Source organism: Podarcis bocagei (assembly GCF_964188305.1).
Source record: "Podarcis bocagei genome assembly, chromosome: Z".
NCBI lineage: Eukaryota > Metazoa > Chordata > Lepidosauria > Squamata > Lacertidae > Podarcis > Podarcis bocagei.
The window spans coordinates 17,936,105-17,950,940 of NC_138140.1; the positions used below are offsets into that span (position 1 = coordinate 17,936,105).

The 14,836-nt window shown below is 44.8% G+C and overlaps 1 protein-coding gene across 6 annotated transcripts; it reads left to right on the plus strand.

Annotated features, from left to right (window-relative positions):
• Positions 1-2,899: 2,899 nt before the first annotated feature.
• On the plus strand, positions 2,900-13,870 carry NTMT1 (N-terminal Xaa-Pro-Lys N-methyltransferase 1). 6 transcript variants are annotated; one of them, XM_081178879.1, is made up of 4 exons: positions 2,900-3,028; positions 9,998-10,208; positions 11,057-11,309; positions 13,304-13,870. In XM_081178879.1, coding segments are annotated over exons 1-4 (723 nt in total). In that variant the 5' UTR covers positions 2,900-3,026; the 3' UTR covers positions 13,561-13,870. The 6 variants fall into 6 exon arrangements, with proteins under 6 accessions (XP_081035005.1, XP_081035007.1, XP_081035008.1 ...); XM_081178881.1 differs by having other exon boundaries at positions 2,926-3,059; XM_081178882.1 differs by lacking the exon at positions 2,900-3,028 and adding an exon at positions 4,216-4,505.
• The last annotated feature ends 966 nt before the right edge of the window (positions 13,871-14,836 follow it).

The following is a 14,836-nucleotide window of genomic DNA, read 5'->3' on the forward strand; positions in this document are numbered from 1 at the left end:
GAAGGAGCGGTGGGGGGGGGGGGAGAGAAAAAGTTTCCAATCCATTAACAAAGAAAGGAAGAAAGTTGTGCAGAGCATAGTTGGCTGGCTTAAAAGTGGAAGGCAAACCCGAGTGTACCGAGCGGAGGCAAAGAAAATGCAACACTCCCTCCATGTGTTTGAGAGTGGGTACTGCAGGACATTTCAGAAGAACACGCTTCTACACACGGGGCCCTATAGTTAAATTACGGAACCCGCTCCCACAAGAGGCAGTGGTGCCCAGCAACGTAGAAGGCTTTAGAAGAGGACTGGAACAGATTCATGGTGGAGAGGGTTATTAATGGCTACTATGCTCTGCCTGATTCTGACTTTCTTCTTCTTTGGCGATCACTCGAAGCACCCTCTAAAATATATACATTTACGCCTCAACCTAAAGGGTCAGAAGAAAGACCCCTTAGAGATTCTTATGAAGACTCTCAGGACTTGATGAACCAACCGTCTAACTCTGTAGAATGCAGCTTCACGTGCCCCTGTTCTGAAAAAGGGTTGTGGCTCAGCGGTGGAGCACCTGCTTTCCATGCAGAAGGTCCCAGGTTCAGTCCCTGACAATCTTGAGGTAGGACTGAAACCCTGGAGAGCTGCCGGTAGGCCTGAGGAAAGACTCCTTTACTGAAACCCTGGAGAACCATTGTCATGGTTTGATTTGGCATGGGCCAGTTTTCTACCTCCCTCTTTTAATTGAGCCCTTTACTCAATGAAAACTAAAATCCTACTAAACAATGAGAACTAGAATCCTGCTCTCTCTCTCTCTCTCTAGCGCAGCAGTTCTCAACCTGTGGGTCTTCAGATGTTGTTGGACTACAACTCCCATCATCCCTGAGCTCTGGCCTTGCTAGCTAGGGGTGATGGGAGTTGTAGTTCAACAACATCTGGGGACCCACATGTTGAGAAAGGCTGCTCTAGTGGAAGGGATTGTAGCTCCATGGTAGAGCACACATTTTGCAAGCAAAAGTTCCCAGGTTCAATCCCACTGGCATTTCCAGGTAGGGTTGGGAAAAACGTGCCTGACACCCTGAAGAGCTGCTGCCAATCAGTGTAGACACTACTGAGCGAGATGGATCAATTGTCCAAATCTTTGCTTGTATTATTTTATTCATAAAAAATTATGTACCCTTGATTGTGGAAAACTCAAAACAGTTTACAAAAAGAGACCATTTTGGTTGTGCCCTTGGAAAACCCGATCCCTGCCTTGCTGGCCTTTTCCCACTTGGCAAATGCGGGGCTCAGACTGACTCCAGCTACAAAAGCTGAGGTTGCTGAACAGACCCTTGTGCTGGGGAATTGTTTGGTGTGTGTACAGTGGTACCTCGGGTTACATACGCTTCAGGTTACAGACTCCGCTAACCCAGAAATAGTAACCCGGGTTAAGAAATTTGCTTCAGGATGAGAACAGAAATCGCACAGCAGCAGCGCAGCAGCAGCAGGAGGCCCCATTAGCTAAAGTGGTGCTTCAGGTTAAGAACAGTTTCAGGTTAAGAACGGACCTCCAGAACAAATTAAGTTCTTAATCCGGGGTACCACTGTATTGCTGTTATTGATATTAATTTTTCCTATCTTTACTTTTATATGTTATTATGATTTATGAGGCAATTACAGTATTTGATTTGGTTGTGTACTTTTTGATGTGTTTTATTTAGCGTTTAGCGCTACTTTTGTCATATCCGTAGTTGTGCAACTTTTAAATGTTGTAAGCTGCCTTGCAACTTTTTAATGTTGTATGGAAAGGTGGCATACAAACAAAATGAGGTATGCATGTAAAAAGACAAAAAAAAATAAATTAGGAAAAACAATCAAATGTTCAAAAAGATTTTTAAAAAACAGCAATAAACTAAAAACACACCAGTTTTCTAGATATCTGGGCAGGCTTGTCTCAGGAACAATGTTTTTGCAGGTGCTGAAAACAGTACAGTGGTACCTCAGGTTACACACGCTTCAGGTTACACACTCCGTTAACCCAGAAATAGTGCTTCAGGTGAAGAACTTTGCTTCAGGATGAGAACAGAAATCTGGCTCCGGCGGCGTGGCAGCAGCAGGAGGCCCCATTAGTTAAAGTGGTGCTTCAGGTTAAGAACAGTTTCAGGTTAAGAACGGACCTCCGGAACGAATTAAGTACTTAACCTGAGGTACCACTGTACAACGAAGGCCATGGGTGTAGCCAAGCTTTATGCTGGAAGGGGGGGGGCAGAACCGAGTTATCTGCGACACAATTGAGAAGAAGAGGTTAAGGGGTGATATGATAGCCATGTTCAAATATATAAAAGGATGTCACATAGAGGGAGAAAGGTTGTTTTCTGCTGCTCTTGAGAAGCGGACACGCAGCAATGGATCCGAAATACAAGAAAGAAGATTCCACCTAAACATTAGGAAGAACTTCCTGACAGTAAGAGCTGTTTGACAGTGGAATTTGCTGCCAAGGAGTGTGGTGGAGTCTCCTGCTTTGGAGGTCTTTAAGCAGAGGCTTGACAACCATATGTCAGGAGTGCTCTGATGGTGTTTCCTGCTTGGCAGGGGGTTGGACTCGATGGCCCTTGTGGTCTCTTCCAACTCTATGATTCTATGATTCTTTGAATTGGTCAGTTAGTTAAGTATTTTTATTTATGCACTTGATATTTTTGCTGGGAGGGGAGCTGCCCCTCTGCTTATGCCCATGGTACCTGCCTGATATCAATAGGCAGGGAGTTCCAAAGTAGAAGTCCTGAAGCAGGATACACAGGAGGGCAAGTGCAATAATTAAAACTTAATAAACTTAGTACGTAAAAAGCAAATGTTCCAGAAGTCTAACCGCCATTGATGCTAATCTCTTTCCTATTGGTCAGTGTCCTCATTGGTCAGTGGGAAAAGCTGGCACTGTCAACAGAATCCTGTTTCCACAGTAATCTATCAGCTGGACTCTAATTTCACACAGCAAGGTGACCCCTTTTGCTTTCTCCACCCATCCATACCTTCATCTGACGAGAACTGTTCAGCCAAGAGGTGGTGCTGTGCCCATGTAAGAGTTTGTATTCATGTGCCGACAGCGGGTATGATTGTGTACACTGCCATATGGGTATAAAAGGTAAAAGGTAAAGGGACCCCTGACCATTAGGTCCAGTTGCGGATGACTCTGGGGTTGCGCGCTCATCTCACTTTATTGGCCGAGGGAGCCAGCATACAGGTCATGTGGCCAGCATGACTAAGCTGCTTCTGACAAACCAGAGCAGTGCATGGAAACGCCGTTTACCTTCCCGTCGGAGCGGTATCTATTTATCTACTTGCACTTTGACATGCTTTTGAACTGCTAGGTTGGCAGGAGCAGGGATCGAGCAACGGGAGCTCACTCTGTCGTGGGGATTCGAACCACCGACCTTCTGATTGGCAAGTCCTAGGCTCTGTGGTTTAACCCACAGCGCCACCTGCGTCTCTCCATATAGGTATACAAAAGGGTATACTGCCATGTGGGTATGGTTGTGTATGCCAGCTCTTTTATGACTGATGGAGGTGTGAGCCTTGAGAATATATGGTGACTACCAAAGGCCTACCTAGCCCAGCATCCTGTTCTCACAGGGGCCTAGTCCTCATTTAATTCCCACAACACCCTTGTGAGGTAGGCTAGGCTGAGAGATGGGGACTGGCCCCCAAGGCCACCTAATGAACTTCATGGCCGAGGGGAGCGGTGGAAGGATTTGAATCCTGGTCTCTCCTAGGTTATACTCCCAACAACCATTTACACCACACTGGCTCTCATTTTAAAGTCTGTGAGTTCTTCCCCAAAAAATCATGGGTGGGAACTGTAGTTTCCCCAGCACACACTTACAATTCCCAGCACCTTTAGCAAACTGCAGTTCCCAGAATTCTTTGGGGGAACTTGTGGCCTTGAAATATACAGCATGGATCTGTGTAATACGTGTAATATGGGAGATCTTGCACAGCTGAATTCTCAACCAATTGAAGCTTCTGGGTTGCCTTCAAAGGGAAGTCTCCTTCCCTCTTGAGTCTTGGGTGTTTGGCAGGGATGAGATACTTCCTCTCCCCCGCACTCATATTTTATATTGTGATTATTATTTAGTGATTCCAAAAATGGCAGTTAAGAAACTCAATGTTCTAGAACAACAACGGTCATATTTGTTCAAAAATTGAAGATGCAGGGTGGGGAAATCATGGAGACTATTATTTTTATTTTTAAATAGTCAGGAATTTGGCAGTTCTAATTACAAGATAAAATGTTTTTATGATTTAAAGGAAAAATAGGAGCAATGGAAGAAGGGTTAGATGAACAAAGCCAAATGAAATGCAGATCTAATCAGTAGAGTTCTTTTTTTTTTATAATATATAGAAAACAACAAATACTGTAAAAGGGGGTGGAGAGTAACATGATATAGTAGATTAGATCAAAGATGATGCTAAATAGAAGATTCTTAATCCTACCTGTCGGATATGTTGTGTTTTAAAGAAACGTAATCTAAATCCTAAAATACTGTTCATGTCAGGTTTGTAATTTAGGGTTGTATTGATACTCTCATCAATATTACTTTAAAAAACCCAGAATTGTATTTTATATTTAAAATTCTGATTTTAATATATGTATGTGTACCACAGATGAGTGAGGATTTGAACTTGGGTTTCCCAGGTGCTAAGCCGCTAACCATTCCATAACACTGTCTATTTGTGTGTGTGCATGAGAGGTCTGGAAAGTGGCAACAGCAGAACGAGGCGTTTTGTGCAGTGGCTCTCCATTTGTGGTGTGTTCTCCCCAGGAAGGCTCACCTGGCACCTTCACAACATATCCTTAGGTGCCAGGTGAAAACTTTTCTCCCAGGTACACGCACAAATGATTTCTTACCCACCCTTCACCCTAAGGTCTCAAATTGGGTTGCAATTTTATTTATCTCATAAAATGTATATATCTCTCAGTTTTCAGAAGAAACCATCAAAGTGGTTTGCTAAAAATTCAATACAGTATTAAAAATGATTGAAATTAAAAAATTAAAAGTTGGAATAAATTGGTTCTGAAATATTATTATTATTATTATTAGTAGTAGTAATACTAGTATGCTGCTCCGTATCAAATTTGAAGATTTTTTTTTAAAAAAACCTTTATTCAAAAGTTACAATACAGGTACGTCTATTGCCACATCACAAAATGATCACTCCAATCCTCAATCCCTCATCACTGTCATGTTGGCATGACAATCCCTCATCACTGTCATGTAGGAACCCAAATATACATACTTTTTTTTTTAACACTGTTTTAATTCCTTTATAATTTAATGACGTTTTAGCTGCCATTCTTTTCTACGTTTTTAGTTTTCTGTGTTTTAGCCGTCCTTGCTTTGATGTTTGCCAGCCGCCTTGAGTCCCGGTCTGGAAAGAAGGAGGGATATAAAAATAAAGGCAGTAGCAATAGCAAAAACTGTCATAACAATTTTTTTTTTAAAAAAAATTGCTTGTGTATTTCTTCAGCGTGTGGGTATACACAGCGTAACGGAGCGCGTGCAGCCAGGCGGGGGATCCTAAGTCGCGCGCCCTCCCGCGCGCGCGCAGCTGTGGTGCAGCCCTTTGTGAAGGGAGGGCGGGGCCTCACTGCCGCGCCCCCCCCCCCCCAGCGATGCCTGTGTCCGGCCGAGGGAATATAAGCGGACCCCGCCCCCGCCTCCGCCCCCAGCATCCCGCCCGCCCACCCTTCTGGTCGGCTTCTTCCTCCTCCCGCCTCCTCGGGAGTACCTCCATGCGCTCTATGTAAGGAAATTGCGTGCCGAAGAGGGAGGAGATTGTGGGGCCCAATGCCCAGCGACGGGGAGGCGAGACCTGTAGCTGCCTGAATAGCAGAGAGAGAGCGCGAGAGAGGCTTCCCAGCCTGGAGGAGAAGGAAGCTTCGCAGAAGAGGCCTGTCTGGACACCTCCCCTCCCAGTGCCCTCCCACTATTAGGTTCCCCTTTCTCTTCTTCCTCCTCCTCCTTGCACGTTGCCGCAGCGCCCGCGCGCAAGGGAAGCCGGCGCTCGGTGGGGTAAGTTTACACAGAGAGCCGAAGTGACTGCTTCGGAGGCGGGGGAAAAAGAGAATTGCAGTCCACGTGGCTCACGGGCTGCCGGGGGAGGGAGGTGGGGGGGGGAACTTTCCTAGTAAGGGTTTGTTCTGGAGGGAGCTACGGCTGGTGCAGGAAGGGAACCCACAAAAGCCCGTTGGATAACCCTTCTTTAGTCTCCACCGCCTTTGTGCTAGGGTTCAAAAGTTAAGGTGAATGCCCTCCCCCGCTCCATGCACCAATATAGACATAGTTTATAAAGTTCATATAGTTTATAGAGCACCAGGAAATGGGTAGTGATTTATTTATTAATTACGTTAATTACATTTATATCCCACCCTTTTCTTCAAGCAGCTGAGGGTGGTTTTTAAATGTTCACGTGGGTTTTTTGTTTTGCTTAAAAGGGTCGCTTTGTGTTGTTGTGGCACAAAAGTAACCAATTCATTATTACTATTAATACGAATAGTAATTCATCTAATAATTATAAGTAATGCCATTAATATTTATATAATTATTATATTTGTCAAATAAAAGCAAGATTAACTGTTTTCTGTATGCAAGGCAGTGTGTGAAGAGGGCCAAAAATGCTAGTGTGTTGTTTGCAATTGTAAACTCTCTTTTGGGAAGTTGGTGCTAAACTGGCAAACAAGTGCTTTCAAATTCATGTGTTCTAAGGAACTATACTTAACATGAATTGTGGTTAATGTTAGTACATGTGCAACCACTTTGTTCTGTGGAACTGGCACCGTTACACGTGCCACATAACGCATGTTCCACATTTGTAACGCACACTTTGGAACTCCCTGCCTCTTGACATAACAGCAGGTGCCTTCATTGTACTCTTTCATTTTTTTTTTGCACCTACTAAAACATTTCTGCTAAGTATGTAGAATGAAAGTGTGCATTTAACTTACATTTTTCCCGCAGAAAAGCTTCCATTTTCAGAAGTTCATGAGTAGCAACAAATGGATGCAGAGTTCAAGTACTAGATGAGGCAGGCCCTCCCCCTCAGATTTTACTGGCTTCAATCCTGATGGATTTTGGTGTGCCAGCTGAAAATACATTTATTCAGCAAGGCCTTTAGCTCACACCCATAACAGCGAAAGGATTTGCAAAAAGATGTCAATTGCAAATGCAACATCAGGCAAGATTAGCAGTTTCAAAGTTGACTACTGTTGTTGCTGCGCTGTTGACTAAATAAGAGCAAGATAGTTATGGTAAATTAGGTGATTGTCGAAGGTGCTGCAAAGTTTTCTGGGTGTCAGCTGGACATTTTCTGATGTGAATTACCCTATCCAAATTATTCCAGTTTGCATCAAAAATTGCCTGATTCAATCTTTTTTACAAAACCCACATAGCTGAAGTTCATGTGTAAAATAGAACTTTGGTGTTAGAACTTAAGTAGATTAAGAACGTAAGTATATTTAGCACAAACCCGTTTCTTTGGCTTGCAGACCATAAACATCAAATATGCTGTATAGGGCTAGGTATGTGTACAGAAGCGCTCCCTAGGCACCTCTTCCCCACGAGGTTCCTTGGCACACACCTCACGCATGCCAGGCGTTAACCAGAATCGACTCTTCATTGTCCATCACGGAATGGATGGGCTGAAGAGTCCTCTTGCCCTGCTAGCATGTACAAATAATTTTACATACAATAATTTTACGAATAATTTTATTTGTATGCCTCCTTTCCATTAATTGAGGCATGTTCAAGGCAGCTTACAACATGAAAAAAACCTCATAATGACAACAAAAGTTGTCGTAAATAAAACATGCAAAAAATACACAACCAAATCAAATGATTTCCACATAAATCATAATAAGATCTAAAATAAAGGTACAAATAATTAATAGCAATAATAGCAACAACCTTCCCAACCAAAGCCCCTTACCCCACCCCAAAAGTCTGTTCAGCAGCCTCAGCTTTTGTAGCTGGAGTCATTCAGGGCCCCACCCTGCCAGGCCAGGTGGGAAAAGCTCTGCAAGGCAGGCAGCTGGTCTTCCAGGCCTCGCAGCCAAGATGGTCTTTGTCTAGCACAGAATTAACATCCAGGGTTTGGTTTAAAAAACCGAGATTTTGGGAGGGTGAGGAACAATTGGATAGCTCTTGAGTGGACCTAAGGGCTCTAGTAAATGAACATGCCACAAACCTACCTGCCAGACTAGTTGAATTTTGGGTTCTCTACAGTTCTGTGATTCTGATTACAGGTACTACAGCTGGGGTGTGTGTGTGTGTTGTCCATCTCACAACCTGGTGAGTGCCTCAACTTGTGCTAAGCTAAGAACACTTCTGGCAACCGATCGTCCTGATTCCATGTTTGGGTTGGTGTAGGGCACGCCCTACGGAGCCATGTATATATTTAGCTCGAGATCTCATCCTTCAGGGTTGTACATATCTAACGGGCGGGTTGAACATCACCTGCTCTCTTGGAATCTCTTTAAATGCCCTTTTGCATTCTGGGCCTGTTGGTTGGGGGGTGGGGTCACTATGCTAGCACCTTATTATTTTTCTTTTGTAAAGATTATTTAATTTTACATGCAACGCAGAGAACAGTTATAGCCACAGGTCAAAAATATAAAACTATGAGATGGGCACGTGGAATCTGAGTACAGTTGCACATGGGTCAAAATAATAAACTTCAGGTAACGACTTTCAGCGTTACCAGATTTATCAAGTATAGTTCCAGATTTGCCATGCTTGTGATGAGGGTCATCCTGAAAATGGTGGTTCCACTCTATTGTGTTTAGAGTGACAAATCATATGAGAAGTATCTGGAGGTTCTAGTTCTTGTCAAAATCTACAATAACACGTGATTTTCTCTATTATAGCTACCGTATTTTTCGCTCTATAGGAAGCACTTTTCCCCCTCCAAAAATGAAGGGGGAAAGTGTGTGCGTCCTATGGAGCAAATGCAGGCTTTCGCTGAAGCCTGGAGAGCGAGAGGGTTCGGTGCGCACCAACCCCTCTCGCTCTCCAGGCTTCAGGAACTATCCGCAAGCCTGCGGAGCCCAGCGGAGTTGCCGCCAGGCTCCGCAGGCTTGTGGACAGCTGCCTGCAGCCCAAAGTCTGGGGAGCGCGGCGCTGGCACCCCGGGCTTCGGGCAGCTCTCCCCAAGCCTGCGGAGCCCGGCGGGAACTCCTGCCATGCTCAGAAGGCTTGTGGATAGCTGCCTGTTCTCTGCAAGCCTTCTGAGCGTGGTGGCGAGGTTGCTCGAGCATCCCCCGTCCCAGCCCCGCAAGCCCCAGGAGCGGCGGCGAGGTTGTGCGCAATCTTGCTACCGCTCCTGGACCTGTTTTGGGGGCTGGGGTTGGGGGAAGCTCGGGCTTCCCCCATCCCAGCCCCGCGGCTAAAAACAAAGCCGCACGCAGCTTCTCCCGGCTGGAGAGGTTGCGTGTGGCTAACGAGGAAACCAAGACAGCTGTCTTGGCTTCTTTGCTCTTTGGGACTGCGGGGTGTGTGTGTGTGTGTGTGTAAAATTTTCCCCCTTTATTCCCCCCCCTAAAATCTAGGTGCACCCTATGGAGCGAAAAATACGGTATATTCCTGAGAGAGTGACTCCAAGCAGCCAGTGTAAGATTTGTGACTGTTGCAATTACTATTCGAGCTTCCTAGATAATATATAAGACCAATTCTTTTGACGATACATCTACACTGGTATTGTCAAAAAATATTCAGTAGGACAACGATCAATAGTTTCTTCAGTATTATGTGTCATTTCTGCCAAAATTAAATCCCAAAGACCAGTTGACGTTCCCACAATAAATGATAATATGTACTAAGTTTATCACAACCCTTCCAACATTTAGGTGACATAGAAGACAACATTTTTTTGACATTTACAAAGCATCGCGATGCCATCTGTGAAGTAATTTCCCTAAGAAAACTGGAAACGAATTTTAAGGGTCTCTGTTCCCCAATCCATTTCACACCTTTCTTCCTCTTCTCTGTCAAAGGGAACACCTTTTGGCCTGCTTTGGTTTCTCCTTGAGAAGAAAGGTGCCGATGGCGAGCGACGTTGTGGAGAACGAGAAGGAGTTCTACTCCAAGGCCAAGAAATACTGGAAAGACATCCCTGCAACAGTGGATGGGATGCTGGGGGGCTATGGGCACATCTCCAGCATCGACATCGACAGCTCCAAAAAGTTCCTGCTCCGTTTTTTGCTGGTAAGCAAGGTGTTCTCTCTTCCAAGCTGAGCAGGAAGAGCCTGGGGTTACCTGCTTTCCTCCAGATATTTTGGACTAGCATCTCCCAGCAGCCTGAACCAGCCCTGCCAAATAATGCAGGGGCTGATGGGAAATGTAGTCAAAAACATTGGAGGTTGGCCAAGGCTGGTTTAGGGGGAGTGTGGGAAATACACTTATTTTTCCCCCTTTAAAGCAGTGAATCATTGAATAGTAGAGTTGGGAGGGTCATCTAGTCCAACCCCCTGCAATGCAGGGATCACAGCAGAAGAGTCATTGACAGATGGCCATCCAAGCTCTGCTTGAAAACTTCCAAGGAAGCCGAGTTGACTGCAGAATCTCTGGCAGGGATGGCTGACCTGTAGCCCTCCAGATATTGTTAGATTCAAACTCCCATCATTGTAGGGCAGGGCCTTTTTGGTGGTGGCTCCCTATCTGCAGAATGCACTTTCTAGTGAGGTGCACCTGTCCCTGTTGTATTAGGCTAAGAGTCCTTTGCCAAAATGCATATTGGGCAAAATTGTGATTACGATAAGCTGATGAGGCCTTGGTGATGGTGCCACCACTGGGAGTTACCCAGTGCTTTTTTACTACTAGAATACCTGCTGTTCATGAGGAACTTCGCAGGTTTAATCCCCAGGGCTGGTCATTGTTCCCTGCCTGAAACCTGGGGAAATGGAGGCTGTATCTGCAAACATGGATGCCATCTTGCTAGATGCAGTATAACAGAGAAGGGTGTGTGTGGGGGGGGGAACAATGAAAGACCCTGTTTCTGAAAGCGTTGAGAGGCATTCAAGGTTCTAGCCCTCATTAACTTAATTTCTGTCTAGGATGAGCCTAACAGGACAGGGACCTCCCGTGCCTTGGACTGTGGGGCTGGCATTGGCCGGATTACCAAGCGGCTCCTGCTGCCACTTTTCGGAACGGTGGACATGGTGGATGTCACAGCGGACTTCCTTAACCAGGCCCGGACCTACCTAGGTGAGGAGGGTCGGCGTGTCAGGAACTACTATTGCTGTGGCCTGCAGGACTTCAGCCCCGAGCCCAGTGCCTACGATGTCATCTGGATCCAGTGGGTGATAGGTAAGAGTCTCCCTCCGCTACCTGTAAAAGAAGGGTTGTGTATCCAGCTTACTTTCTCCGTCTCAGAGTAGACCTTAATGAAATCCGTGAACCTCAGTTAATCTTAGTCATTGACTTCAACGAGTCTACTCCAAATGGGATTGCCATTGGGTACAACTGGCAAAAGGTCTCATCTGCACTGCACATTTAAAATGCTACAGTACCTCTTTAAAAGGCATTCTGCCCCCCCCAAGAATCCTGGGAACTGTAGTTCAAGGTGCTGAGAGTTTCTAAAACTTTATTGCCCCCCTCACAGAGCTACAATTCCCAGGGTTCCCTGAGGAAGGAGGATGGGTTGTTAAATCACTCTGGAAGCTGTAGCTCTGTGAGGGTTTTTTCCTGGCCTCCTAGCAACTCTCAGCACTCTGAACAAACTACAGTTCCCAAGATTAATTGTCAGGGAACCATGACTGCTCTAAGTGGCAGTCCTTTAAATGCATAATGTGATTGGAGCCTAGGATAGAGACAGGAAAGGTATCTCATTTCATCAGTTAACTCTCTCTGAAGAATTTAAAGGGCAGTGTAAATGTCCCTCCTTCAACGTCCTTTCTGTTTTCCTCACAACAGGCTTGTGAGGTAGGCTTGTCAGAGAGGGCAAACAGCCTAAGGTTGAGAGCTGAGCAGAGAGGTTTGAACCCACGCTGCCTCAATCTGTCCCCTTTGTACTGTTCAGACGCTTAATTATCACAGCATTGGATTCCAGCCACTGCCTTTTAGGTTAAGGTTGTTGTCCAATGAAACTGAATGTTGGAAGATTCAGGACAGAGAAAAGAAAGGACTTCTTCACACAGAGCATAGTTTGAACTATGGAACTCCCTCCCACAGTTATATTCACCAACTTAGATGGTCTTATAAGATGATTAGACAGATTAATAGAGCATAAGGCTATCGATGGCTACCAACCAATGATACCTCTGTTGTACCCCCACAGTCAAAAGCAGCCTCTAAATACCAGTTGCTGGAACCCCAGGAGGACAGAGTGCACTTGTGCATGGGCCCTGCTTGCAGGCTTTCCATTGAGGTATCTGGTGGGCCACTGTGAGTGCAGGATAAAATGGGCCCTTTCTAGCCTGGCCCAGCAGGGCTCTTCATATAGAGAGGTCTTTTGTGAGAGCAGAACCCCCATGCACAAGAACAGTCTACCTTTGAATACCAAATAATGGGGAACTGCAACTGGACAATACAGTTGTGCTCAGGTCCTGCTTGGGGTTTTCATTTTGGGGGACATCAAACAGGTTGACCACTGTGAGAACAGGATGCTGGAGTAGAGGCGGGCCACTGGCCTGATCCAGTAGCCAGAGTCTTTCTCTTCTTCCATAAACCATTTATTGATGTTCCAATGCATATACATAATATTTACATAGAATTTCATATTTCTTATAATTTATACATTCACATTTTCTATTATAGTACATTGTAAATCCACATTTAGTTTTTACTTAATTATCTCATACTTTCCCCCCTCGTGTCTCGAAGACTTCCCTCCACCCGTGTGTGACTTCCTAATTTTGTTTTAAAATTTGTTACTATGTTTGTACTTTTGATAATTAATTTATTAAATATTTATTCTTGTGTTCTATATTAACTTTGTGAGATCAATAGGTTTTTGTTGGAGTACCTATTAGCTATGTATTCCTCTACACACTTGCATTCTTGTTTCAGATTCTGATTTGATTGCATTATAATTGTTACCATCATTTTCGCTAATTTAATAAATTCAAAAATTATTTGAATTTATTAATAAATTTAATAAATTCAAATAATTTACATTGCCAATCTATCACTAATGGTGCTTCTTCACATTTCCAATTTTTGGCAATCAATAGTCTAGCGGCAGCTGTAGCGTATAAGAAGATTCTTTTATTGTCTTTTATTGTCTTTGGCCCACCGATATACCTTTTATTTAAGAATTTCTAGTAGCCAGAGTCTTAATGCTCTTATGCTCTTAAAAACAGGGCACCTGACAGACGACCACCTCTCCAGTTTCTTGAAGCGCTGCCGCCTGGGCCTGCAGCCCAATGGCATCATAGTCATCAAGGACAATATGGCCCAGGAAGGGGTCATCATGGACGACGTGGACAGCAGTGTCTGCCGGGACCTGAATGTTGTCTGCAAGATCATCCGCTGTGCTGGCCTCAACCTGCTGGCCCAGGAGAAGCAGGAGAATTTTCCTGACGAAATCTACCACGTTTACACACTAGCAATGAGATGAACCCCTCCATCACTGAGCCCCATAGAGAGGGAGGTTGCCTTCCTGCGGGGGCCTTGAGACACCCTTCCCAAGCAAGGCTGGCTGCCTCCCTGGTGACAGAGGCCCCCAACTGAACATCCTAAAAGAGATAGTCCAGAAATTGGGGTCTGGCCGAGACTCTCGTCGTCAAGACTGGCTTAGGAATGCTGGGGGGAAGTAAATGTTCTTTTTTTTGAAGCTGCTGCTGCTAATGTTGTTGGTTCTTTATTGTTTGATGGGTGGAGAGGAAAAAACACTTGTCAAAATATACTTTGTATGGTTGTAACAGCAACTTGTTTTGAACTGTTTTATATACTCAGTGGGAGGGGCAGAAATGGGAGTGTGGAATTCCCTCCCCCAGGAGGTGGCGATCCCCACCAACCTGAATGGCTTCCAACCAGGGTTTCCCAAACTCCAGTTGTTTTTGGACTACAACTCCCATTATCCCTAGCTAGCTAGAACAGTGAATTGTAGTCTAAAACCCCAAAGTTTGGGAAATGCTGCTTTAAATGAAGATTGGAGAAATTCATAGATTGTTATTAATGGGTCCTGCTTTCAGGTTTCCCATAATGGGCTTCTGGTTGGCTACTGTGAGAACAGGATGCTGGAGTAGATGGGCCATTGGCCTGATCCAGCAAGCTCTTTTGTTCTTACGTTTAGTGCTCTCTTTGCGAGAGTGCGAGACTCTTAATCTCAGCGTCATTGATTCAAGCCCCATGTTGGGCAAAAGATTCCTGCATTGCAGGGGGCTGGACTAATGACACCTTGGGACATCTTCCAACTTACGATTCTGGTTGTTATTATTATTATTGGGTGCTGCTAGGCACTTTTAAATAAATAAACACATATTTGCATAAATGCATATATGCTACTGTATGGAAATTAAGGTGAACACAACAGCTCAAAAGGGGAGTGCAGAGGAGTTTGGACCCAGGTCACCCTTCCCTAACAATAACACCATTTGTGGGTCCACTTTTCACCTAAATGCTAAATTACTCTTCACAACCATAGAGAAACATTGAGGCTCCTGCTTTTTGTTGTGAAGAGTTTTTATTTACCCCTCTGCTTCATCAGAAAAGGCGCCCAGAGCACGTAGTGCCAGGTCAGCAGCACACAAATTCCTTCCTATACAAGATTTGCAGGTGCGACCTACAAAGAGGAAAAGGAAGGGGGTGGGGATGAAGGCAAGCAAAACTCAGGCACTGTTGAAGTGTAAGTGTTCTTATAAGAACCAGAAAGGAAGGGAAAAATCAAAGCC